General features: G+C 47.4%; 12 protein-coding genes across 12 annotated transcripts; 6 read left to right on the plus strand and 6 right to left on the minus strand.

The window, feature by feature from the left end:
- Positions 1-795: 795 nt before the first annotated feature.
- On the minus strand, positions 796-5157 carry BHQ10_010219 (uncharacterized protein; the record flags this gene model as incomplete). The annotated part of the gene is made up of 5 exons (XM_040872825.1): positions 796-1936; positions 1983-2827; positions 2887-3230; positions 4200-4864; positions 4928-5157. The coding sequence occupies 5 exons, from the start codon at positions 5155-5157 to the stop codon at positions 796-798; spliced, it is 3225 nt and encodes a 1074-aa protein (XP_040738721.1).
- Positions 5158-5470: 313 nt separating this feature from the next.
- On the plus strand, positions 5471-6334 carry BHQ10_010220 (uncharacterized protein; the record flags this gene model as incomplete). The annotated part of the gene is made up of 2 exons (XM_040872827.1): positions 5471-5595; positions 5659-6334. The coding sequence occupies 2 exons, from the start codon at positions 5471-5473 to the stop codon at positions 6332-6334; spliced, it is 801 nt and encodes a 266-aa protein (XP_040738722.1).
- A 176-nt stretch (positions 6335-6510) lies between these two features.
- On the minus strand, positions 6511-7471 carry BHQ10_010221 (uncharacterized protein; the record flags this gene model as incomplete). The annotated part of the gene is made up of 2 exons (XM_040872828.1): positions 6511-6786; positions 6845-7471. The coding sequence occupies 2 exons, from the start codon at positions 7469-7471 to the stop codon at positions 6511-6513; spliced, it is 903 nt and encodes a 300-aa protein (XP_040738723.1).
- Positions 7472-7780: 309 nt separating this feature from the next.
- On the plus strand, positions 7781-9328 carry BHQ10_010222 (uncharacterized protein; the record flags this gene model as incomplete). The annotated part of the gene is made up of 1 exon (XM_040872829.1): positions 7781-9328. The coding sequence occupies one exon, from the start codon at positions 7781-7783 to the stop codon at positions 9326-9328; it is 1548 nt and encodes a 515-aa protein (XP_040738724.1).
- Positions 9329-9921: 593 nt separating this feature from the next.
- BHQ10_010223 (uncharacterized protein) lies at positions 9922-10643 on the minus strand (the record flags this gene model as incomplete). Its single annotated transcript, XM_040872830.1, has 2 exons — positions 9922-10273; positions 10327-10643. The coding sequence occupies 2 exons, from the start codon at positions 10641-10643 to the stop codon at positions 9922-9924; spliced, it is 669 nt and encodes a 222-aa protein (XP_040738725.1).
- Positions 10644-11166: 523 nt separating this feature from the next.
- Positions 11167-12801, minus strand: BHQ10_010224 (uncharacterized protein; the record flags this gene model as incomplete). Its single annotated transcript, XM_040872831.1, has 4 exons — positions 11167-11311; positions 11380-11734; positions 11959-12272; positions 12335-12801. 4 exons carry the CDS (start codon positions 12799-12801, stop codon positions 11167-11169), a joined length of 1281 nt encoding a protein of 426 aa, XP_040738726.1.
- Positions 12802-13420: 619 nt separating this feature from the next.
- BHQ10_010225 (uncharacterized protein) lies at positions 13421-14460 on the plus strand (the record flags this gene model as incomplete). Its single annotated transcript, XM_040872832.1, has 3 exons — positions 13421-13523; positions 13576-13865; positions 13921-14460. The coding sequence occupies 3 exons, from the start codon at positions 13421-13423 to the stop codon at positions 14458-14460; spliced, it is 933 nt and encodes a 310-aa protein (XP_040738727.1).
- A 723-nt stretch (positions 14461-15183) lies between these two features.
- BHQ10_010226 (uncharacterized protein) lies at positions 15184-16975 on the minus strand (the record flags this gene model as incomplete). The annotated part of the gene is made up of 6 exons (XM_040872833.1): positions 15184-15398; positions 15458-15562; positions 15616-15908; positions 15956-16327; positions 16400-16867; positions 16926-16975. The coding sequence occupies 6 exons, from the start codon at positions 16973-16975 to the stop codon at positions 15184-15186; spliced, it is 1503 nt and encodes a 500-aa protein (XP_040738728.1).
- A 639-nt stretch (positions 16976-17614) lies between these two features.
- On the plus strand, positions 17615-19234 carry BHQ10_010227 (uncharacterized protein; the record flags this gene model as incomplete). The annotated part of the gene is made up of 1 exon (XM_040872834.1): positions 17615-19234. The coding sequence occupies one exon, from the start codon at positions 17615-17617 to the stop codon at positions 19232-19234; it is 1620 nt and encodes a 539-aa protein (XP_040738729.1).
- A 642-nt stretch (positions 19235-19876) lies between these two features.
- On the plus strand, positions 19877-21387 carry BHQ10_010228 (uncharacterized protein; the record flags this gene model as incomplete). Its single annotated transcript, XM_040872835.1, has 4 exons — positions 19877-20090; positions 20143-21098; positions 21164-21312; positions 21360-21387. The coding sequence occupies 4 exons, from the start codon at positions 19877-19879 to the stop codon at positions 21385-21387; spliced, it is 1347 nt and encodes a 448-aa protein (XP_040738730.1).
- A 553-nt stretch (positions 21388-21940) lies between these two features.
- BHQ10_010229 (uncharacterized protein) lies at positions 21941-24072 on the minus strand (the record flags this gene model as incomplete). The annotated part of the gene is made up of 7 exons (XM_040872836.1): positions 21941-22279; positions 22340-22714; positions 22767-23365; positions 23420-23526; positions 23580-23658; positions 23719-23803; positions 23857-24072. The coding sequence occupies 7 exons, from the start codon at positions 24070-24072 to the stop codon at positions 21941-21943; spliced, it is 1800 nt and encodes a 599-aa protein (XP_040738731.1).
- A 700-nt stretch (positions 24073-24772) lies between these two features.
- On the plus strand, positions 24773-26513 carry BHQ10_010230 (uncharacterized protein; the record flags this gene model as incomplete). Its single annotated transcript, XM_040872838.1, has 2 exons — positions 24773-26180; positions 26245-26513. 2 exons carry the CDS (start codon positions 24773-24775, stop codon positions 26511-26513), a joined length of 1677 nt encoding a protein of 558 aa, XP_040738732.1.
- Positions 26514-26624: the final 111 nt, after the last annotated feature.

The raw sequence follows: 26624 nt of genomic DNA on the forward strand, positions 1-26624 counted from the left end.
CTAAGAAGACTCGTGACGTTTTATCAATTAATCTAGTATTTATACCAATAGCAGGCACTTTATAGGTTATAAAAATGATTCGCAGACAAGGATGTGATTGGTGCAATTGAGTCTCTCCCGATGTCCCGCGACGATACTAGCCGTTCTCGACTGCCGGGGTTGCCTGAAGGACGCTGGAAATAATTTTCCATATCCCGCGTATTTTCTGCACGACGACATATGATCGGAGCACAAAGTGGGATGGGATGCTGTTGAGCTTAGGGCTGTGGTGCGAGTCGTCGTGGACTCCAAACAAGTGCTACGCATATTGCTTGAAAATGTATCGCCCTGCTCTCATGTAGATTCATAGATAATGGGCTTGACGTAGATACTTCAACATTGTCCATACCCAAAATGTACTTCTTCACCCCTGGCATTACATCAAACTCCCCGCACCCCACGCTCGGCTATTCGTTATCCCGACTTATCACGATAGGGTTAGGGTTGCAATAATGATGAAGATTCAGAGCATCTATTTTTTCAATCACATATACATCATTATGACCGTGACTCCCTAAGCATGCTTCACCATCCAGTTTCTGCGTTCAATAAAGGACAGATATGTATTAGTAAGAATCCAATGAGAGGTATTCTAGAGACATAAGAAATTCAAAATTTTGTATAGATCGTCCAATGCAGAGATATGGGTATATGCAATCCGAATAAAGTTGTTCGTAACGCGTTTCGTTCGTGGCGAATATATCGTATCAACTAGGTGCAAGACCGAGCTGAGCAGGTCTAAAATCCAGGCGTGGCCTATTTATAGATTTCCCCAGCAGACATTGGTCGAGTGGGATGAGAAGAAGACTTCTTGGCGATTGATGACCGTCGAGATGCTGCAGAGCTTGTTCGACCGGATCTTGGCGTGTCGATGAACGGCGATGACCCAGTATATGTGCCATGGTATGACATGTTCGGCCGCTGCGACCAGGAAGTGTAAGACTCGTCGTCACTGTCACTAGGTACAATGAAGTATGTCTCGTCTGCATTCGTCCTCGTCACATTGCTTCTGCTGTTCCGTGGCGACTCCGTCAGACTTTTGGTCTGACCGTGTTTATATTTAGAAACCGGACTAACAGGTCTCTGCAAGCCGGCCAACTCAATTGAAACGGAGCTGTGGGCCTTGCGCAAATCTCCATTGGGTCGTCGGTGGGATGAGGACTGTGTGCTTCTTGCTCTTCCAGCTTCGCTATATGAGCTTCGCCTAGGAAACATATCGGCTCGTTGGTTGCCTTCAGGCAACATGCGCGATTGAGTACCTGTGTATGACAATGATAAAGGTACTGCGACAGGAGGGCTTAATGCAACGCGAGCTCGCATTGTCTGTACTGCCGAGTCGAGAGCTAACTCAATGGCGAGGTGATTCCGCACGCGGGAAATCACCGGCCAGGTCGCTTGTTCGCCTTTCAGGCACGTTTGTAGAATAAATTCAGTGTTTGGATTCTGAAGGATGCGTAAAAAATGTGTGTACGGAATCTCCGGGTATATATTGATATCGCCCGAATACTTCTGACTCAGGATTGAGGCTGTCTTCATAAACTCGTTTTGGAAAACGCCCATTTCCGAAAATACATTCATACGATGTAAAGCCTCGTCTCGTGCGAGATTCGTCATTGCATTTAGCCAGGGAGAACTGAACCAAGCTTGCCGCTGGTCGTCTTTTCCTGGGCCAGTCTCTCTTTCTAAGAAAGGGAGGACGTGAGGGTTGACTTGGGAAACGATGAAATGATTAACATTGAACATCTCCGCCAAATGAGTCATGGGTAAGTCTCCGTCGACAGAGCCGTCAATCCACTGGCCACGATCGTCGTGCCAGGGTACATTTTCTCCCGTGAGAGGATCTTTGGCCATCAACACAGATGGCGAGAATACAAAGGGTACCGAGCATGATACAGTACTAGTGCTGTTAGCAACCGAAATCAGGCCAGGAAATATATACTTACATCGCAGACCATATCAGCACATTCGGTGCTGTAATATAGTTCAATAATCGTGGAAGCTCGTAGAGACCAGCACTCGAGATGCATATATTCAAAATTTTTCGCGTGCGGTTGTAGGCTTCATGAAATGTCATGTCTCCCAGCCAATTTCTCATCACTCGCTCCAAATTCGAGCTATCATACACGGAACCATATTTCAGAAGTCGGGCCATCTTTTGCAACGGTGGCAGCTGGTTTCCTTCTGGCTCAAAAACAGCCAGATCCCCATAGGGGAAAGCCTCCAAAACTGCAGGAATCTGATCATCTGTATGGGCACAGAATATAGATGCGACGATACTCCCAGCGGATGCACCGGAAATAATTCGAGGAACAAGTTTCGCTTCCCACAACGCCTTGATAACCCCGACGTGGTTCATGCCAAAGGTTCCGCCTCCTGATAACGAAATAGCACTGCGGCCGAATGCCTGTCGTGATGACAGTAGTTGATCTAGAATGTACTGCATCTCGGCAGAGTCGCATCGGTCGTTGCCAGATAAGTCTAAAAGAGTTGATATCGTATTAAGGGCCGTAGTGATATATTCATCGATGAGGTTTTTGGTCCCGATATGCGAATGCCGGTATAATGTGACGCTGCTCATGTTTCCCAAATCCCTTGATAGCGCTGTTCGGACGAGGAAAAGCATGCGACTGACATCACAGCTGATTCGCGCATCTTCTAGCTCTCTCATTCGTTCCAAAACCAGGGCTGGATTATATTCGTCGGATTCCAAGGTTTCCTTCCACTTGTTGTTGCCTTCAAGTTCATCCAATTCGCAGGCACACGAGCGCCATTCCTCAAACGAGACAGCCTAAGAAGATACAAGTTAGTAATTATCGGCTGCACTTCCCGATCGGATACCTGGCGCACATTTTGCATCTTCAGATACAACAGCTGTTTCCGATTCTCCCGTCGCACCTTTTCCTCCCGCGCTTCCCGCGACAGCCCATCTCTGTAGGTATTCAGCCGATCACCGGCCCACGAAACGCCATCCTTAACCAGCGACGAAAAGCCTGCAATAGAGGCTCTCTTTGCGAGCCGGGATGACTTGGCGGCACCATTTTCGGCGTTTCGCGATTGATCAAGTCGCAGACTCTTCTTTTTGTGTATTTGCGCGTGTACCGACGTCGGATCTCGAAATGTGGTCATGATTGGTCGATGCGCGGAGCGCTGTCTGTGCTCAGGACTCCCTGCAATCCATGCGAGGTTTCGATCTACTCGTCATAGAGCAGATAAAATGCAGTTAATCGCCCTGATAAGATAAATAACAAGTTAAGATGTTCCAAGAAGCCAACCCCAGATAAATACTGAGCCAAGACAACATGAACTGAACAGAACAGGGAAGAAGAAGAAAAGAAGAACAGAGGCGTGGTGTGCCCAAGTCACGAGGGCCCAACAAGTCGCAGTAAAAAATGACTATGACGGCACGGCAGGGGCGACCCACTCTCTGCCCGTGGGGAAGGAATAGAAGCAAGTCAACGAGCATGACAAGAAGAGTTCTTTTCCATGTCCTCAAGTTTTGCAGTTGCTCATTCTCCTGTATATATCTTACCCTGAATCTGATTATGGCTTAGAGCAAGAACATACACCCCTACAGCCTGTGCCACCAGATCTCGTCATACGCCCTGTCGTGATGATCACCTGCCGGCATTGCGGTGAAACCTGCACACCACACCGTCGAGTCCGGGGAATTCGAGTCTTTTCAGCTCTCGTCATCTTCTTAGTCACACAATACGCAGGTAGCAGAATACGGATCGCATCTAATATGCCGAGTTCAGCCAGCCTTTCGAACTCGATTTATGACCAGAGTACGTTTATTGTTCGATCTGCATGTGTTGGCTCATGCATGAACACCCAGAATAACGCCGTCGCCCTCGTCTGCTGTGCCAGGGTCTATGAGGACTACGAGAAGGCGGGAGAGATTAGTTCATGTGCGAAGAGCCTGGAACCCTGCAATATCGAAGACAGGCAAGATCTCAATGTAAGCCCGAGCAAATTAGTTTGGCCACTAAGCATTCCCCGCTTGTTTACTCCAGACAAGGCCGCTACTCCAGTTTCACATGCCAATGATCGTACGCATGAGGCCAGGCGCATCTACTCATGGTCATTTCACGTGCATTAATATTGGTCATTTTAATATACAATATGATCGCCAGGTCACGGCTTATGCTCCAACCACTCACCAACAGCCTGTCTCAACTGTTGATGAAACGACGGCTCTACCCAGAAATGTCCTGCCATCCGAATTTCCACCGCATCAACTTGACTTTCCGGCACATCTTTTAATTTCTTCGTCCAATTTTGCAGCTTCTTCTCGGATGTGAACATATCGTCGGTGCCGTAAATAATCAAAGATGGAACTTTTGGCAGTCGTTCTTCAAGAACCGGAGTGACGATATTATGTCCCTGAACCGACAATTTCGTCAAATTGCCCCAGAGCGTCACAAATCCCAGGGCATATGAGAGAATCGGCGAAACCAAAAGAAACGATATTTTTGCTGCTGGTAGGTCGCTAGCTGTATCCTCGTCTAATTGCACCTCTTCAGTAGCGTAGTATTCTTCTTCAGTCTCTTCGGGCTCGCCGGCGACCAGTTTCTTGGCTTTGACAAGAATCCGAGCAGCGATTGAGTCGCCGGTCGGTTTACTGAATATGGATATCACGTTTTCGACGTCCGGTTGATGTGATGCTATCATCGATCCATATGAATATCCGGCTAGAACTAATTCAACTGGTTTCCCTGGGGCTAGAAGTTGGCTATATTTCAGCATGAAGCCGTATGCAGAAATGTAGTCTCCCATTTCAGGTTTTCCAGTCCAGCTCGTCGAGCCGCCTGAATAACCTGCGCCACTACATGACATCAGAACCTATCTAGATAGCATACTGCAGCAATGTTGAAAAGTATAGACGTACCGAAGATTCAGAGTAAGCACAATATAACCCTTGCGTACCAGCTCCGCCGCAATCGAGCCGACAACTGGATCGTCGTTATTTCCTCCGAGCGAGGCATACGGATGCGCGACAATGGCAGCTTTAATGGCGGGTTGTGTCTGGTAGTCTATGCCATGGAGCTGATATATGCGGCAACTCAGCCGGGTTCCGTCGTGGATGGAGGGGATGAAGAACTCGCGCAACGGTTTCATTCTGACTATTCGAATGATTGAATGAAACACAATTGAAGGAGAGAAATTATGGATATATATATGAAAATAAAACTATTTAGTTATTCGAATAAAAGATAGAAGTCAGACTAAGATAAGTCGTAGCTAGCCCGATAAAGAAAGCGGGACCTCATTGACTGCGGCTGCGTGCCCACATGATTGGTCGCAGCTTCACCTTTCGTCCATCTCACCTTCCACCACCAACAAGTCGCATCCACTAGCTCTACGCATAGCTAATTTCCTTATCGAGCGTCAACCCTCACCAGCGCCCTGAGTATTGGTTGTCGCAGCAGCCATGACGGCCATAAACGACAGCCAAGTCAAAATCCTCGAACAAACCCGCCAACGCCTTCTGCACCTGACGCATTCCCTCGACTCACTCACGGGCAGTTTACATCACAGCGATCCTTTGCCTTCATGGTACCTCCTTCCCTTTCTCCCTACAAACTGGGTTTTCGTTTAGCTAAACTTATGGGATGATAGGTCCTCTCTCCAATCGCAAGCAAGCATCATATCCAACAACCTAATCAACATCTGCTCGCAACTCGCCGAGCATCAAGAACTCTTGTCGTCTCTAGTCGCATACCCAGCCCCTTCATTTCCGGGGAATACGCAACAGGGTGTTCTCGAGCAGTTATTGCGCACGAAGCTTGATCCCAGAGTCGACGATTGGGTTACGCGCGGTCGAATTGCGGGCACAGAAGCTAGCAGCGGTAATGATAAAGATAGCGGCGAAGGTGCTGCCAGTGGAGAAAGACTTAGCGAAGCTGATCTAGCAGAATTGTGGTCCTGGGCCCCCATCGAAGCAAACGCCGAAGCTCGACGACGGAACTGGGGCGGGAATTATACGCTTGAAGAAAAAGAGGCGGGCATTCAGAATGTTGTCACTGGCCTCAGGCGGGCGCTGCCAGATGATGATGACGATGAAGATGACGACGAGGATGAGGATGAGGACGAGGAGTTTGAGGATGTAGATGAAGATGGGGGAGAGGAGATGGAGATTGTGGGTGTGCATACGAGACCTGGGGCTGGCGGCGTGGAGTTTGATATTGCGAGGAATAGAGATCATGTACCGAGTGCAGCGGCTTCGCCAGCGATTCCGCTGGATGAGGTTTTTCGGTTTATGATGACGGGGGCGAGGCCAAAGTCTGGTCCCTGAAAGGTGTCTTCGAGAGCTGGCATATTGCGATAAAACTGAGCAGGTGTCTGATCGCAGACATTTAATAGCAGAGTTCAGAATATTCTAGGTATGAATATGCAACTACGCCTTTTTATGTTTACTGTTTACTAACAGGCTAGGAAAGGAAAGACATTCTGATTCGAAGGAAAAATAAATCAACCTCGACGGCGGGTAGTAGGAGACTTCCCAGCTGGTTTGGGCGAGACACCAGACGCTTGAGCAGCCGCAGGGGAGTTTGCGACTGCCTTCTTGTTCTGCTTTGGTGGAACAGCAGTCTTCTTTGCTGGACTGTTCCAATAGTACACCATCTGGATTGCGAGGACGGCGTTGAGGACAAAGGCAGCCACGATGCTGTACAAGATGAGGTTGTCGTCGACTTCTTGAAGGGTCGTGAAGATACGAGACAGAGTACCAAGGAGGTAGTTGAAGACCTATCAAACTATTAGCCATATTTCTCAGATTGAAGAAAAGTTTCGCAGTAATACATACCGCGAATGCGCTGAGTTGGCCAGTGGTGCCCTCCTTGTAAATAGTAAAAATCTGAGGAAGCTTGCTAGCAACCCCCAAGACGCCCGCACCAGCCTGCAAAAGCGAAAGCGTGTGCGCATCGACCAAAGTAGCATCAAACAAAAGCGCATAGATACTAGCCGCAACCACAGCAACAAACGCAGCCGCACCAGCAGGCTTTCCAGCAAACGACAAAACCAAAACACCAATAACCACATCCTGCACCGCAATCAAAGCACTCTCGCCATAGGTGCTGAAGGGGAACTGTTGGCGGACGTTATACGAGAGCGTGATCAGAAGACTCGCGGTTTCCATGGCGTAGGATATGAAGGACACGCCGGCCGAGGATCGCGAGTTGACAAGCTTCAAGATTTGGGGTACCTTGACGATTGCGCTGGCGCCGACGATGGCAAGACCCAAAGCCTTGGAGATGGCTAGAGATGTGCATTTGGGATCTTTGTTGACGTCCAAATCGAGCAGCAGAGCGCTGTGGCAGGGGGAGCCGATGAGGGAGATGATGGCATCGTGCACTGGCTCGGGCAGGGCGTCACTGATAGGTTTGAGGATGGGTTGGAGTGGCTCAACCACCAAGGTCTGGAGTTTGTCCATTGTGGGAGGTATTTTCAGTCACGGTGTAATACTGTACTGTGTGAGAAATACGTAAGGTGATGAAATAAATGATCGTATATTTATGAAGTCGTGATGAATTTCTTATGGACAAAGCCGAATGCGGGGCCATTTTGAGGCATGTGATTCGCCCGGTTTGATTGGAGCTTTGCTTTTGTTCTTTGCGGACTTCCCGAAGACATCTTTCGACAAGAACTCTGAGTCTACATACTCAATTACTGCTGACCAGAATCCTTTTCAAGCATGATGACGGCTCAATGTTAAGTCAACAATGCAGAGCATCATCCGGCAATGCTTCTACGACCAGCATTGATACGGCCGCTCGTGGCCCGAGACACGGCTTCGTTATGCTCCCGTTGCATGTTCAAGGTGAGCATAGCTTCACGCAAATTCGCAACATCGACGTCTCGACGGTCTGGCACTATTAGCGGGTCGCCAAATACACCGAGACTATTTCAGCAGAAAGAATTCTTCCTCTCCTACAATCCCTCGAAACGCATGTTAAAGAATGGATTCTTTTCATCCTATCCAACCCGAGATCATACGGCGTCCCTCAGTACAGACAGCTCGGCCGTCAACACCCCCATTACAACAGCAGCAGAACAGACACAAGAACTCCCTCACAGACGGCGGAAACGACTAAAAGAAGAACAATCTGGCGACAATGCCGCACCCGAGGAACAATTGCCCTTGGACGCTTCAGCTCAACTATCCGCCATATCCTCCTCCCTCCCCACCGCTTCCCTACGCCGAAAATGTGCTGCATATCTTGCACTCGCCAAACCACGATTGTCCGTTCTTATCCTCCTTTCGACTACTTCTGCCTATGGACTGTACCCTATAACGACACTACTTGCCCTTGATCCATCCGTCGCTCAACTTCCGACCCTCTCAACCTCGACGCTCACATTTCTGTACCTTACAGCAGGCACATTCCTCTCCTCAGCCAGCGCCAATGCATTCAACATGTTCTTCGAGCCCAAATACGATGCCCTCATGTCGCGAACACGCAATCGGCCGCTTGTGCGAGGGCTCGTTTCGACCCGTGGAGCTCTGATTTTTGCCATTGCTACCAGTCTCATTGGCGTCGGATTATTGTACATCGGCACAAACCCCACAGTCGCTGGTCTCTCAGCCGCCAACGTTGTGTTGTACGGCTTCATATACACGCCCATGAAAAGGGTGCACGTCATCAATACCTGGATCGGTGCCATCGTCGGCGCAATCCCGCCTATGATGGGCTGGGTAGCTGCGGCGGGTCAGACCGCTACAACGGGACATGACACATGGAGGGACATGCTGTTCAGCGAAGAGAGCATCGGTGGATGGATATTAGCATCGATGCTGTTTGCTTGGCAGTTTCCTCATTTCAATTCCTTGTCGCACTTGATTCGGTTTGAGTACAAAGCTGCAGGCCACCAGATGATGTGCTGGGTCAACCCGGCCAGGAACGCGCGTGTTGCGCTCAGGTATTCGGTGTTAATGTTCCCCATCGCATTCGGATTCTGGTGGGCTGGTTACGTCAATAACTGGTTCCTCGTCAGCAGCTCGCTGGCGAATGGATGGATGCTCAAAGAGGCATATCGTTTCTGGAAGTACCAGGGCAGTAAAGGCAGTGCGCGAGGACTGTTCTGGGCGAGTGTTTGGCAGTTACCGATTTTCCTGATTGGCGGCCTTGCGACCAAAAAGGGGGTATGGGATGGAGTCTGGAGGCGGATTTTTGGCGAGGAGGATGATGAGGATGATGAGCTGTATGAGGAGGAGGAAGCCACCGTCCCGACTGCGAGGACGGGGAACAATAGTATTGTCTCACTGAAAGCGGCTCAGACAAGGGCATAGACATCCCTACTTCGTTTCGCTTGTCAGTTTCCTTTTTTTTTGATGTGTATTATTTTGCCTTTTTTGAGATTGCATCTATGTATTACTACCAAACTCCATATCTTGAATCATAAATGATGATGCCATTTACCATCAACCTTTCTTCAGATCAATTACGAGAACATATGTCAATTTGAAATGAACAATCGTGAATTTATGCTTTATTATATTGACATTCGCCATGACCTGCATATATGTATGGACAATATAAATCAAGACTTGAAAAGATTAAGGACACCACCGTGATTAGATCCTCCTTTTCTCCGATCCGCCATTACCACCTCGGAGATTGACTCAGTACACCAATGCGCAAACAAACACCACATGACTCCTTGAATGAGAAAAATAAGGGAAATAGATTGATGATGAATGGCCGAGGATAACAAGATCCTGTATCATGGAGATTGTATGGTAAGTAGTACCTAGGTCGTTCGGCTTGGCTCATATGCAACTGAATGAAAGAGAAATGAATGGAATATGTACAAATGCCGAGGAAATACTGCAAAGGAGAAAGTCATCAACTCTCCCATGATAATCTACGCTGATTCGGTGTATTAGAGCGTGACATCGACTGTCGAGGGATGCTTATCGACGCCGATTGATAATGATGTTGATGATGATGGGACATCTGCACATGCGCCATCGGCGGCGCCGCAATCATCGCTGGTGCTGGTACTGAAGGAGGTGGCACACCCTCTGAGGTGTTGCCAGTATTGAGTGGATAATTGAATAAACTCTCGCTCCGCCGATGACTCCTCACCGACGACGCTCTTGAGCGCGCATAAAACGATGATCCGCACGACGAATATGGCGGCGGCGGGGTATCCCTCGTTTCGGTGGAGGTATGCCCAAAACTGCTGGGGAAAGAGTACGCGGATGATGCGTCGTCCATTGTTGTTGTTGGCGCTGTGGTTGAGGATGCGATTACGGTTACGCTGCTGCTTCCTGTCGTTTGGGACTGCAGAGCGGCATCATTTTCGGAATCTTCAAAGTCTTGTCTGTTTTTCTCATCTGGCCTGTGTTGTCCCTGCCCATGGGACTGTCGAATATTGTTGGTTTCAAGAGTTTTCTCATGGATACTCATAGGCCGCGGGGTGTAGCGCGGTAATGGAACAACGGGGGAATAGCCGTTGTTGACTGAGTCGTATTGTGGTGGTTGATGGTGCATGTGCATTGCCATTTGTGTTTCCGGCCTGGGCATGAAGCCGGCTTCTGGGTATGCTGGGATCTGAGTGCGAGGCTCGGGCTTGGAGCCCAGACAACAGAATTGGGACATGGTGATGGTTGGAGATACTGCTTTGAATGCAGGTTTTTCTATCAGACTCCTTAAAAAGACCGCAAAAGTCGCAGGTCTATGCCAATTCAAGAGAATAGTCTTGTATACGAATAAAAGACAACAATGAGTGCATCAAGTACTTTCAATAGTATGAAGGATCACTACCAGACCCATCCCTCCGATATCCCACCACTGGAATAGTCCCGGTTAACAAACCTAAGGATACAAACGTACCCAAAGATTGGAGAAAGACGACAGAAGGAATGAGCAACCGTGGACGGAGGAAAGCAAGAAAAGAGAAAGAGAAACTTGGAGATGGAGACGGAGTGACAACTGACAAGTAGACGATTGAGGCTGAGTCTAGAGTAGCCGTACTTCTCAGGCACCAGCATTTACTTGGTGGCCTGAGGCTGCCTTCCCCGCCGCCAAGGATTGCGCCTTGTCGATAAGACTCGTGCTTATCTGATCACTTGTCTATTCTCTATTAGGCTTCATGTCTATGATCAGCTACATATTTATATGCTTATTCCATCCAGGTGACTGTCTTTGTCTGCAGCCACTCATCATATCCGGAAATTCCGCCAAATCGGCCGAATCCGCTGCTCTTCCATCCTCCGTGAGGGAGAGTCGACTCATCGTGTACCGTAAGGGAGTTGATATGAACAGCTCTTAGAACATCACACATGATCAGCTTCTTAATATTCTCAATGGAAACTTATCTATTTGAAAAGCTTACCCAGATTCAATACGATCAGCTACCCGGAGGCCACTGAACAGATTGGTGGTGAAGACTGCCGATGTTAGACCATATTCTGTGTCGTTGGCTAATTGAATGGCTTCGTCCTCATTATCGACGACAAATAGTGAGACTGTTGGCCCGAAGGATTCAGTATGGTAGACGTTCATTTCTTTTGTGATATTCCCCACAACCACAGGCCGCAAGCCATTAGCAGAAGACTCGTTGACCTCAGGGTTTCCATAGACAATATCAGCTCCTTTGGAGAGTGCATCGTGCACCAAGTCTCTGTTTTTATTCACTGCACTAGCGTTTACCAGCACTGGAGCATCCATCTTCTTCCCAAACAATTTCTCTATTGCATTCACAAGCAATTTTTGAAACTCGGTGGCAATAGATCGTAGAACGTTTATACGTTCCGTAGACATACATATTTGACCGGACTACCCTGCAATATTAGTCCTTCATCTTTTTTCCCTCTTTTTTGGGACTTTACTTACATGCATAAAGGACCCCAACGCGCAGCTCATTGCAGCTTTGTCCAAGTCTGCGTCCTCCAGAACGATTGCCAAGCTTTACCGCCTAATTCCAGCAGCACTGGCTTGATATATCTTCCAGCAGCTGACGCTATTATAGCACCGACGTTGGTGCTCCCCGTGAAGCTGATCTTGCGCACATCTGGATGCGCGATAAGTGCATTGGTGACCGCCACCGCTTCAGATGGCTGGTGGTAAATAACATTCAAGCAACCGGCTGGAAGACCAGCCTCCCGAAACACATCACCCAAAGCCCAGAAACATTTGGGCGATAGTTCGGAGCCCTTGAGGATTACGGTGTTGCCAGCAGCTAATGGGAGGGCAACTGCGCGTATTCCGAGGATATAAGGCGCGTTCCTGACCCAGAAGTCTTGGTCAAAAAAATACCCAGATACTTTAGTTCAGATACACAAACTTACCAAGGTGCAATTCCCAAAATAACACCATATGGCTGCTTTAAGACCATGGCCTTTTCATCTTTGACCGAGACAGTTGGTACTCTGCCCTCAATACTAGGAATCATGGCTGCGAAATCTCTCACAAATTCTACACCCGTGTGAAATGTCATTTCCACAAACATCCTCGCTGCTCCAGTCTCCTCCATTTGATATTGGATGAGCTCTTCCTTTCGAGAGAGCATGACATCTGCGGCCCTGGAAAGGATTGCCCTGCGTTTATATGGGTTTATAGTCTTCCAGCCTAAAAATGCAGCTTTTGCAGATGTAACGGCGAGGTTTGCTTCGTTCACAGATGCTCCGGCGCATTGACTGATAAGTTTGCCTGTTGCTGGATTACGAACTTCGAATAGGTTTTCGGTGATGACGAGCTCGTTGTTGATAATGAGCGGTATCGTGGCGACCTCGCCGTTAGTCTTTTCTGGGGCCATAATTTCAAGGACTTCGAAGCTTCGATTAAGCCGTGGACAGGAATATTGGTATTTTTTGGGGAACTCTATTGACTGGATCTAGAGCTAATCAGGAAGCCACATGGGCGTCCAGCTACGCAAGTCTATATACATAAAACAGCAATAGCAAAAGAGTAAGCACGGAATAGTGAGCATCCTATCTATAGTTCATGTGACATGGTCCTTGATAAGCTGCAGAATATTACAAAATACGTCTCAGCATGAACTGGATCCTAATCGTTGTCGAGTTGATCATTCCGCGGAGCGTTCCGTGGCTTTTAAAGCGACTAACAAGCCACCAATATCATATTCTGTTGCACCAATCCAGGCCCAGATTGGATTACTATTTCTCCCATAGGATGATTAAAAAAACATACAGCATTACGAGCGTACTTGTACATGTGGTCACGACCTCCTGTTATATTTGTTTGAGCTGATTGGCTTTACTGTGTTCCGCGGCATGGCCTCGGATGATGCTAAACCACGGGCAGGGCGAGAAACTTAAGTAATACCTAAAAACAACTCAATTGTAAGAACCTACAGAGATCGCTTTCATTTCTTATAGGCAAAAATAAGGGTGATTTTCTATCACAAATTTATCATGGCCTTCAAGGAATATGCGTACAAAGAGGTTGGAGGAGGAGAGTCTCTACTAGCAAGTGTCTGGTATAGCCCAGAGGTTTCAGAAACAGAAAAGCCAATCGGTAAGCATCGAACTCACGCAGTAAAATGTGTCAGCACTAACCGTCTCAACAGCACATTACTTCCATGGAGGCAGTTGGGTACTCGGCCACAAGGACATGCTTTCACCCGATTATGTCAAGGAACTTCTCGATCTAGGATTCGGCGCAGTCGTTTCGCCAAACTACCGGCTCGCTCCTACAATCTCTGCCCTAGATGGCCCTGTCCAGGATGCTAAAGACAGCTATTTATGGTCTCAAACAAAGCTGCCCCAGCTGTCGGCCCGAGATGCCAATGTACATCTGAATGGCAACAAGGTTGTGACTTTCGGCCATTCTGCTGGAGGAAGTTTGGCTCTCCTTATGGTACCTATATTTGACCACTTGAATTGATTTAATTATCCGCTGATGATGTGGACAGGCATCGATGCCTCAAAAACCCCTTGCCATACTCGACGTCTTCGGTCTGAAATACTTCGACGACATATCCTACTCCACACCAAATCCAGCGTGGGCTAAGCTTCCAGATTTTAACCAAACACTATTGGACAAAATAAAAGAGGAAGTACCGCCGCCAAGTTCAGCGCCTGCACCTGGTGGTCCTAATGGCCCAGACTTTACTCACCATCGAATCGCTTGGCTATTCACTTCCCTCAAGAAAGGCACATGGCTGAAATCAGTAGCACCAAATGAAGATTATGACTCTATCGATCCGGGAAAATTATTCTCGTCTTCTTCTCCCTTCCCTCCAACCTATTTCATACATGGCTCCGCGGATAACCTCGTTGATGTCAAGCTTTCGGAAAGAGCGTTTGAGGCGTTGAAAAAAAGGGGCGTTGACACTGAGTTGGTGATCGAGGAAGGGGCTCCGCATGGATTTGACGCAGGAGCGAAACCGGGAGATCATAAGTATGAGATTGTTGCCAAGGGATTCAAGTTTCTCGCGGATTACGCCATCTAACAGGAAGGAAGAATCTTGAACTGGAGATTGTGCTCAAATTGCCTTAAGACTAGTTGAAAGGATGAAACAGTGCATTTATCTGCAGATAGTTGTGTCATTCTTTGTTTTGAGTGAACCATAGGATGCTGTTAGCCTTCAGAGACTGAGAATTGCGTACTTCTCTCGCTATGAGGCCATGAAACAGGGTTGTCAAAAGGGAGGCACTAGAATTTCAATTTTGTCCATATCATAAATTCAAAGAGTCTTGTAATCCCCATTCTTCTAAAGACTTAAGACTCTTTTCGCAGATTTCGCCATGAGTAGCCATAAGGGCCCCCAGTCACATACAGTGAGATGGAAGAATATGTGTTGGCATCTCCCCATATCCGAAACACCACACCACTATCATTCAGTGGACAATTAAGTGCCCATAGTGCATCGCATGGGAATAATTGTAAAAATATGGGCTGAACCAGAGCCTTCTTAAAAATTTCCGTTCTCACTTTATTTACTACATTACGGGGATAGCGAGATTTTAGATATGGTTTGGAGGGGGGAGGGGGAGGGGGGGTTCCAGGACATATTCCGTGATACTGTACACAATCTTTCGCAGCAAGCTGGAGCCTAGCGGGGCAAAGCCTGACGGCTTTCAGTTGTATGATAAGCATATCTAATTACTCGATTAAATCTCGTGTTTGATGTAATTATTGTCTTGAAACTATTATTCTAAAACTCGAGAACAACCTACTCGCCCGTCTCCCTGTCAACATTCCAGTGAGCAAGTTTCATAATATGCCATTTGAAAGTAACATGCCGAATCCACCGACCCCATATATAGATTGGAATCCACAAGGCGAGAACAAAAAAACTAAAGGCTGCCATGGTTGAAAATGCCCCTGCATAGCCATCCCGATCAATCCACGGATTTGCATAGAAAGACATGAGAAAAGCAATAATAGCTAAATCATCCATCAAGTTAGTGGAAGCCAAATGCTGTATGTGCAAGCAATAAACTTACATTTAAAGGCAACCTGGCTCACGACAACCTCCCCGGCAATTGGTCTGTAACTGTCAATTGTATAGACAACACTAATGCCGATTGCAGCGCTGCTGCCAAAGGAGACTGTTCACGGAGTCAGCAGAGGTTTTAGGCATTTCGAAGGTAAGATGCCATACACAAAAATATTCCCAATACCGGGACCATCCAGTGAGTTTTGTAATGAATACCCAGGCCATAAAGAAGCAGAGATCCAGGGTAGCAGATCATAGCGATGCTCACAGCAGGAAGACGCATTTCCGGTTCTCTAATCCCGCCGTTCTTCATAGTCGCGCGGTTGGCGACCCAGTCTGAGAAGTGCCCACCAAATGGCATGCCCAGCAAGTTTCCAATAATGCTCGCAATCCAGACCATGCCGACTTGCCAGACTGAGAAACCATAGATCTCCGTGAAAGCATTGGCGGCGGTTGTGCTTATCACGACGAAATGCCGATTCCTATGCCATAGGATAATGTCGACCACAGAACGGGAGGTAATAGTATAACAGGCAGGGGACGAAAAGCAATTTTCCAGATCGACTCCTGTGTTAAAGGGGACGATGTGAAAGCCATTAGTTGGACGAAAGATTTCTTGGGTGGCATTTCAGCCACCGTTCGAACGTGTTCCAACTCAGACACCCCTGGAGCCTTCGATTCCCAATTACCTTCCTCAGATCCGCCAGCATCTCGCTGATAAGCAGTTTCCGGCATGGTAAAGAAGATCAAAGTCGTCGTAGCTAGAACTAAGCCAGCGCAAAGGTAATGGAATTGTCTCCAACTTTGAGATATTGACATGAGCCCGGCAATAAATGCACCGAGAGCGGCGCCTGTGGAGAGCGCAGCCGAATACATCCTGCCAAAAATCCCATATCAGTACACCTTCTGGAACATTGTTTGAAACAGTCAATGCTCGTTTATCACGTACGCTGTCATTTTACCCCTTTCATGAAGAAAAAACACATCTGCAATAGTAATTGGAGCAACACATTCGGCGCTACCGGCGAGCCATGCTGCTACAATCCTAGAAGCGAGAAGACTACCATAGGAGGTAGCCCGTGCAGACCAAATACAGCAGATTCCGAAACCAAGAAATGACGAAGTATAGACAGCTCGACGGCCGTATTTGACTGCGAGGGGAACCCACAGAAGGTTTGATATACCGGCAACTGCGGAGGGAGTGGAGAAGAGTAGAGCTGCTTTGCTTACTGCAGACGAGAATGCCGCAATAGATGATGGGGTCAGGGAGTTTGGGTTGTTGGGTTCAGGGGGTGAGGCGTGAAAGAGGTCGATGACTATCTCGACCAGAACAGTTGACGGGCCGGCTGCGAAGAAGTTGACCCAAGTTAATGCAGCGCAGGTAAGAACGGCAATATAATACTTGAATGGTCGGGACCTATGAAAGTCAATAACTGTAAGGTGCGGAAACAGCCAAATCAAATGGCCATACTTACCAGTTCAGAGGATCATTAGGGTCAGATGATGGCCGAGGCACGAGAAGCATAGTACCGGTTTCATCTTGAAGCCGGACACGCCCAAGTCCGGGTGTTTCCAATTTTTCATCAGCCATGGCTTATTGAACTATGAAAGTCCAATTAATTGTAGTGTAGAAAAAAAGCGAATGTATATACTCTCTTACTACCCCTATTTTCATATTGACTTTTGCGGGGGATTTTGCGGGGATGCAGTGATGTTGGGTTGAGCCACACCCAGAGACATTCCGCGGAGGGAATAAATTCGGACCCAGACGCCCGTGGCTGGAATGACCTTTCGGAAAACCGTTGAATGTCGTATAGATCCTATTGAGTATAGCCGGAAGTTGAGAATTAGACAACAAAGTAGCTTTAGAGTGCCCCCAGTATTGCCTCTGGGGCGGAGTCTCCTAAGCTCTCCAAAGTGACCGCTGAGTAATGAATATATGAGGGTAGCAATAGCAGATTTTTCAATTTACCTACAAATTTCGAGTGGAAGTAGGATCCAAGGACCGCGGAGACTTCCGCGGAATGTGTGGCCTGAGGTTAGCCCTAACTGCAGCAGGCAGTATCTAACATCATAAAGTCTAAACCGTGGAGATATATTGTCTACCTGAAGGAACTTGGCACTATATTCACATCAAACTACAGACATATCACACTTTGTTACAATGGCGACATTAGAACTTGAATCTATGCAATCCGCACTCAATATGCCGAGCGAGAAAAGTCCGCACGACAGCCGCTTTGGTTTAACTTCGCCGTGGGAACACTACTATCAGCCTTCCGACACCGCCACTCAAGGTCGGTTTGAATGCGATCTGGATGAAATGGTCGTCTTTGGCGACATTCCCAAGGAGATTAGCGGAACCTGGTATCGGATGCTCGTCGACCCTCATTCTTGCCCCCAGGTTGGAACTCCCTTTGTTGATGGGGATGGACATGTCTGCGCGTTTCGTATCCAGGATGGGAAAATCTCTATGAAGATCAAGTACATACATACCGAGAGGTGGCTTCTGGAGCGCAAAGCTGGTCGCCGCTTATTTGGTCGCTACAGGAATCCTTTTGACAATCACCCATGCGTCCGTCTTGCGAACGACACTACTGGAAATACAAATATCATTTACTGGGGTGGTAACCTCCTGGCTCTCGCTGAGAGGGGATTACCGTACGCTTTGGACCCTGATACACTCGAGACACGGGGCCCAGATCCCTACGGTGGGCAGACAATTGCCAAAACATTTACTGCGCACCCCAAAGTTGACCCTCACAAAAATGAGCTGTTCACTTGGAGCTACTCTGCCAAGGGCCTCAGCTCCCCTGATATCTGCACGTACACAATTGATCCCAGTGGCGTTATCGCGAACGAGCACTGGTTCAAGCAGGACAAGCCTGGCTGGCCACATGACGGCTGGATCACAGACAACTGGATCATTCTGTCAAATATGCCATTTGGTGTGAACAGCGATGAGGTGATGAAGGCTGGTGGCGACTACTGGACTTATGTGCCGGATCAACCGTCTGAATTTATTGTTACTCCACGCTACGCAAATGTACCATGTCATCCAGACTGGAAGCCTGGCGAGTTTCGAAAGTACATTGCTCCTCATGGTCTGATTATTCACACCGGAAACGCATGGGAGGAGGAAGGTGGAATTCTGAAACTAGACAGCCACTTTGTTAGCTTCAACGTCTTTCACTTCTTCAACCCGAAGGACTATCAGGAAAGCAAAGCGAAGCCTAGTGGCGATTGGCTTCGATGGACTGTTGACCTCTCCCAGCCCAGCGGAAGTTCCTTGTCACCACCAGAAACGCTATTAGAGGGTATCTTTGACTTCCCCATATATGACGAGCGAATGACGGGACGCAAGACTAAGATCGTGTATCTTACTGGCATGATGGCCCCGGACAAAGGCTTTCGACCTCAATTTAATGCAATCATCAAGTTTAACACGGAGACTGGCGAAAAATCTACTTTTTATGCAGCTAAAGATGGGGGAGTTACAGAACCAGCATATATCCCGCGAGGACCAGATTGTGAGGAAGGTGATGGCTGGATTATATTCTATAGCCAAAGAGACTCTTTGCCTATGGGAGAACTCGTGATCCTAGATACGAACGATTTTTCAAAGCCAGTCGCCATTGCGCAGTTGCCTTTTCGGACTCGCAACCAGGTCCATGGCAATTGGGTTCCAAATCCGCATCCCGGGACACCTCTGCCGTTGATGACAGGCCCTATAAAGAATATCATTCCCAGCACGAAGTACTCCCAGTTAAATAGGCTTCCTTAATGATGGTTACTATTATTCTATTGGTCACTTAGCATTATAGTTAGTTTATTAAATGTCGCTGAGCTATTTCAAAGGATTATTTCAAACGAAAATAAATGTTATACAAAAATGATCTCATCTTGTGAGACAAGGTAAATAGCCTTAGGAAGCGTACATCCGCGCAGGTATGTAGAAGAGAACGCGGACTTCTTGTGATCCAAAGGCCAGATTTAAGCTGTTAATTCTTCAACTATCCTAATGACAGGGCTTGAATTACAAAACTGGGTAATTTATCAATCCAGATCCCTTGTGTCGTTACTCAGATTCCCTTCCGAATCGAGATAGACACTACGACCGACTTCATGTGCCATGAGAAGCCGCGAGCACGAGGAAGGCCTTGATAGAGTAACCTGAATAGAGCTTGCCCTATGATTTCAAATATTTCAACGCGATCTGCAATTCCCCCACACATATCCCCGTACTATAGTGCTGATCCCTGCTCCGCATTCACATCTTCCGCGGACGTTCCGAATATAGTGTGTTGTCCCGGTTTGGATATGGAGCTATCGGGAAACGAGCTTCTTAGAAGAATTTGGGGAGATATAGCCATCATTGACGGAAGGGACCATCTCATGGATTGCTTTTTCCGGTTCAAGCTTCACGATGCTCAATCAAACTTCAATCTTGTCATACTTGCCCACGCTCCTTGCCGGGTCTGGGGCTCTCTTGGTTTTGTATTACCTAATTGAGCCTCTTCTACGTCCTCTACGTGATATTCCAGGTCCATTTCTTGCTCGCTATACTCGTCTATGGGAGTTGTATCAGAATTGGCGCGGTCAATTCGAACATGTCACGGTCGCTCTACATAAGCAATATGGTGATTTCAAGTGGCCCAAGATAGCAGTGTTGATATTGACCCTTCGGAATAGGTCCCATCGTACGATTGGCGCCGAATCGATACAGCATCAGCGATCCAGCAGCGATTCGCACGATTTACGGCACCGGCTCGAAATTCAGCAAATCTGAGTATTATGATCCCTTTGGCGGGCCTATAATCAACCACAAAGACGTCTTCAGCGAAAAGAACAATCAAAAGCACGCCTTAGAGCGGAGAAAGACCTCAAATTTGTACGCCATGAGCTCTCTCGTTTCGTACGAGCCATACGTGGACAAGGTAAATAGAGAGTTCATGGTCGCATTGGCCGATAATGCCCAACACAACCGCGAATTTGATCTTTTCACCTGGATGCAGTTTTATGCATTTGATGTAATAGGCGAAATCACTTTCGGACGGTCATTTGGACTGATTGAGGCCGGCTATGACAAGGACAGACTGTTGCATGCAGCCCACGTCGCATCTATAAACTATGGCTCAAACGTGGGACTAGTTCCTGAGATCCATAGGCCATATTTCTGGCTTCAGAGCATTCTCCCAATTGAGAGCCACTGGCGAGTTATTCAACGTGTCATACTTCGGGAAATTGGAGCCAGAGTAAAGGGTGTCAGTGAAAGCGACCGCGAGGATTTCCTCCAAAAGTGTGTAGAACTGACCAAATCTGGCAAGATGGATCAATCCACTATGAACAACGTCCTTGGTTCTAATGTGGGCGCTGGCTCTGACACTACTGGTATCAGTTTGACTGCAATCATCTACTTCCTCATGAAGAATCCCACTTGCCTGCAGAAACTCCGCGTTGAGCTTGACACGGCCACCCGCGAAGGAGCTCTATCTGATCCTGTCACCTTCCATGAGGCACAAAAACTTCCTTATTTACAAGCTATCATCAAAGAGTCCCTGAGAATGCATGCAGCCGTTGGCCAGATTCTCAGTAGAGTCGTTCCGGAGGGTGGTACACAGCTAGCGGGTAGATACTTCCCCCAAGGTGTAAGTCCTCGTTGAACCCCTTAAGAACTCCCAGACACAAATACTAATTGAAAATTAATTTACAGACCGTCGTGGGTGTGAATGCTTGGGTAATCCATGGTGATGAGAGCATCTGGGGCAAAGATGTACACCAGTTTCGCCCCGAACGTTGGCTGATCGAAAAAGAGAAGCTTGCATACTTAGATCAACATTTTCTCGCTGTAGGACTTTCTTGGTACTCCTTGAAATCAAAGATGAAAATTGTGCTGACGCTGCCCATAGTTCGGTGCCGGTGCAAGAACGTGCATAGGTAAAAACATATCCCTTCTCGAAATGACAAAATTAGTACCACAGCTCGTGAGGAAGTTCGACTTTGTGCCCGCTGATAAGAGTGAATGGACAACTAGAAGTGGATGGTTTGTAAAGCAAAGCATCAAGGTAAAGGTCTTGGAGAGGAATTGAGAGAAGCCAATGGCCATCCGAATGCCTAGTCTGTAATGCAAGAAGCGAGATAATAGGGCAAGGCTACAAGCGAAAGCGAATTATTCACTACTCCAAATTAGGGTTATAAGAACAGAAGCTGTTGGCGTTTCCAATGAATGGTACATTACCCAGCGCAAGTAGTTGATACATTGTAGTGCTCCGGATGTCGCTATGTGTTTGTACAATGAGCGGAGTATTTTGAAGTCCAGCTAATTTTTTGTAATGTCCTAGGTTACTTTCTTTGAAAGCACTACGAATTATATCAATCGCGGCTTTTAAATAATCTTTCAGATATTATCTACCTGTATATTCAATACTCTTTAGTGGACACACGGACGTAGGCATGAAATGTCCACTTTGTCACTCTCATGGTCTTCAACTCACTCTTGCGGGATCGAAACAACAGGAACAATGATTTTCGAGTCATATTTACCACCAAAGTGAATTGTGTGCTGACCCTCATTCAGATTGCCGAGCTTCTTCTCAATATGACTAGGAAAGTCCGAACTCGTGTCAATGAATCCTTGGACGCGGAAGAGCAAACCTTCGCCCGCTTCAAAATGAATACCCATAGGCCAAAGAGCAATTTCAAGTTTGACAATCTCGCCCTGGGGTACTTTTTCTTCTTTATCGTGTGGGTGATAAGGAATAATGTGGGTACTTCGTTCTGGATCCTGTGCGCGATGCGAGGCACGAAGAATACCAGTTGGTCCAGTGTACTGCGGTACGAACTTCAGCAACTAGTTTTAGATGTTAAAGATGTATATCGAAAAACTGACCTTGACTGTTTGGGCCATTGGAACGTCGTATTGAGTATTGACTCCTTCGGGCAAAGCCTCCCAGGGCACATTGACATGCTCTAGTACTTCGCCACTTCTGCTCAGCTTGCGGATGGACACGTATACATCCATGTCATCTTTTTCTTTGCAGGACATCCAGAGCTCCGCTTTCGAATGGCCGACAAGAGTGGTCGCTTTGTCAAAGTTTAACACGAATTCAGACGGCTTAGATTGGTAGCTGTCTGCTCCATGAGTAACAGATTCCTCCTCTGCTTGTGGCGAGGTCGACAACTTCGCAGATCCCTGCAGATAAAGTTCCCGATACTCTGTGGATGGAATCGGGTAGTCTGAAAATGGTACGTCCCATTTGGGGCCCTATTGCACGGTATTAGATGCGTGTCGCCATCTTATTTGCTTTTCAACATACCGGCTCGAAACGATTTCCATATGTGAGAATAGAGATTCTGGCTCSAGGAGTCTCCTCCCAACCGTTCTGAACACCCTTCAAATAGCGATCAAAAAAGCGCTGCAAGTCATTGATGTACCTTGGAGTGTAAAGATCGAACCACTCTTGAGTCGGATGGAAGCGAATCCATTTCTCCTTTGAAGCGGCATTCTTCCAGCCTCTCACAGTACCAGATCCATGGTTACCAGAAGAGTAGCTTACAAGGGCATATATGGGCAACGTAAGACTACTAGTATCATAGACTTTGTCCGCCCAGTATGCGTTGAACAGGGGCCATTTGGATATCGCACCACTAATATCCTCCCGGCGGTTTCGGCCACGGATCGTCTTGTTGAAGATAAAGGAAGCAAAATTGTCCTTCGGAACACCGCCTCGACAGATCAAGTCACGATACTTGTCCGTAAACCCTTCCCATGGAGCTATGCACTTGAGTGAAGGGGGTCTTTGAATAGCAGTCGTCCATTGCTCGGTCGCGAGCCAGGAATTTCCACACATACTGACAGCACCATTGCACCATGGCTGTACTGCGATGAATTCAACTGTATCATACCCATCTCGACCTGCCTGTTGTTAGTATGAAGCCTTACTTCCTGAAACTAAAATCGGAAATTCACCCATCTGGCTTCCTTCAATATAAATGTCTCCTTCGCTATCCCATGAACCTCGGATATCTACGTTGACAATAGCGTAGCCCCGCCGGCACCATTCAGCGGGGTCAGGACTATCTCAGTTGGTCAGTATGCTCTATATGATTATAGAATATAATCCGTTTACCCTTCGAATTTCTCCAAGCCTGACGTGGCACTCTCTGGTAGTCCAAGCCGGAAAGGTATGTTGTCGAAGATGCGGAATCCTTGCAGAAAGAGTACAGTTAGCTCGTATTTGCACAATGGATATAAGCTTAGTGACGTACCGTGTCCATTTTTGCCATACGGGCTCAATGCCAGTATTGCAGGGAGCTTCGTCTCTGTGACGGGCCTAAATATGTCGGCGTAGATCTAGCACTATATTAGTATCGGGTTTTTCTACAGATGATTTGTATTTTACTGACCTTGACCCCGTCTCTGAGCGGGATTTCGACATGTTCATCAAATATGAGCTCTTCCGGCAGCGCACGTCGACCTTCCTTGAATTGCCAGCCTACAGGAAGCGTTCTAGTGTTCCTAGTCTGCTTCTTGTAGGGATACATGTTTGTCTCATCTTCAGGTTTCACGGCAGGCACCCAAGGGATGGGCAAGCCATCAAACTCAAGATTTGGTTCGCTCATGATTCTTTGGTTTGCAATTTTGACAAATTCTAAACGCTGTGTCTGATAAGTTAATTGAGGCATCTCAATCTTTTCGTACTCAAACAGAAGATATACAGGTATCTATTTGGTAGTCTCTAGCATTCCGCGGAGCTTGAAGTGGTTCCGTCAGTACACGGAAAGTTATGTTTTTGGAGACATCAACAGCGGTCATTGTTACATTGAAAGGACTTCCGCGGAATTGAATTGGCACAATTGCATTGATGCCTTGTGAGCAATCCATGGCTAAATCAAAGCCAGAAAAAGAGAACGGAAAGAGTGGCATCTCCTCTAAAATCCAGAACAAATTACGCAAAGACTGATGTCAACACCCGACCTTTAGTTTAACAATTATATAACAAAGCGAGTCTCGTGGATTTTAGGAAACAAATTTTATATGATTGCTGCAAATTTTGCAGTCGCTGCCTAATTCAATACTGGCCTTATATTTCAGTTTCAATTGCTGTGATCATGTTAGTCTCAACCCGCCTGAAGACCATTTTACCCACTGACGTCCTAACGTCAGGTATACCACGTCCTTTGCATTCTTCGAGGCATTATGGGAGGTATGTTTTAAAATTGCCCCTGTTTAAACCATTGATTGTGCTCTGTGTACTGACATTTGACATAGGCCGGAATCAGTCATGTTTTTGTGAACTTGGGCTCCGACCATCCAAGTATCATGGAGGCGATAGTCAAAGGTCAGCGCGAACGACCCGAGTCATTTCCTAGAATCATCACATGTCCTAGCGAAATGGTCGCACTCTCAATGGCGGATGGATATGCCCGACTATCCAATCAACCCCAATGCGTAATCATTCATGTTGATGTGGGAACCCAGGCCCTAGGACCAGCCATCCATAATGCCTCGTGTGGACGAGCTCCTGTCCTTATTTTCGCGGGCCTATCTCCTTTTACGCTTGAAGGAGAACTACGCGGATCTCGCACTGAATTCATTCACTGGATCCAGGATGTGCCAGATCAAACACAGATCGTCAGGCAATACTGTCGCTACACCGCAGAGTTGAAGACGGGCTACAATGTGAAGCAGATGGTAAATCGTGCGTTGCAGTTTGCAACTAGTGAGCCACAAGGTCCAGTTTATCTCTGCGGTGCTCGAGAAGTGATGGAACAGGAAATTGAGCCGTATCAACTAGAACGAAAATTTTGGGGCCCTGTTCAGCCTGTTGCACTCCCTGCCGAGGCGCTTCCAGTTATTGCGTCATTACTCCTTGACGCTCGAAACCCCCTATGTATCACGGGATACAGTGGTCGGAAGCATGATGCTGTTGATAGCCTTGTCGCTCTTGCCAACGTTGTAAAGGGCATGCGCGTCCTCGACACGGGTAGTAGTGATATGTGCTTTCCGGCGGATCATCGTGCATGGCTGAGCTGCCGGTATGGGGTTCATGACGCTATTACCACTGCTGATGTGATTCTAGTCCTTGCATGTGATGTTCCATGGGTAAACACGCGTTGCAAGCCATCCAGAACTGCCCGCATTGTTCATATTGACGTGGATCCGCTCAAGCAGCAAATGCCTGTCTTCTATCTTGACGCTGAGCTGCGGTATAGGGCCGATGCGGGAACTGCATGTCGTCAAATTGTGAATCACATATTGGGCGACGCAGAAATGACCAAAGCAACCCAGTCACCTACATTTGACAGCCGATGGGACGCATTGGGGCTGTCTCACGTTAGATTGCTAGATTCTCTCCGGGAGACCGCCCAACCTAATGAAGACGGCTCTTTCGGAACCGCTTATCTATGTAGTCTTATTCGAGAGCTAGCACCCAATGACTCCATATATGCGATAGAAGCTGTTACTAATACTGCAATTGTTGCGGACCAGATCCAAGCCAATCTACCTGGACAATGGTTGGGCTGTGGTGCAGGAGGACTTGGATGGAGCACTGGTGGCGCTTTGGGAATAAAACTCGCAAGCGATGCACTTCAACGCGATGGGCCAAAGAAAATGGTCATTCAAATAGTCGGCGATGGCTCATACATGTTCAGCATTCCCGGAAGCAGCTTTTGGATTTCTCACCGGTACAAGATACCCATACTGACTATCGTCCTCAACAATCGAGGTGAGCTGCCTCTAATTTTTTCTATCTATGTACTGCTTTACTAACTGAATGTTTCTTCCGACAGGTTGGAATGCGCCTCGTGTCTCGATGGAACTCGTACATCCCGACGGCCTTGGGTCGCAGGTCAGCAACGATGAGCTCAATATTGCATTCTCACCTACACCAGACTATTCTGGCATTGCGAAGGCAGCTTCGAATAACACAATCTACGGGGTCAAAGTTTCAGAAGCTTCAAATTTAAGAGATGTACTCCGAGAGGCGATCCGACAAGTGCAGAATGGGACGACGGCTGTCGTAGACGCAGTTGTCCAAAATACGCCTTCTCGGCGGTGAAAGCGTGGCGAAGAGAAAATAATCGTGTAGACATAGATAGATTTTCTTACGTTCTGATTCTTGAGAATCATGACAGAATTATTTTCTTCTTGCATTGTCTGGCAGATTCCT

The sequence above is a fragment of the Talaromyces amestolkiae genome (genome assembly GCF_001896365.1).
Source record: "Talaromyces amestolkiae strain CIB chromosome Unknown scaffold30.1, whole genome shotgun sequence".
Classification (NCBI taxonomy): domain Eukaryota; kingdom Fungi; phylum Ascomycota; class Eurotiomycetes; order Eurotiales; family Trichocomaceae; genus Talaromyces; species Talaromyces amestolkiae.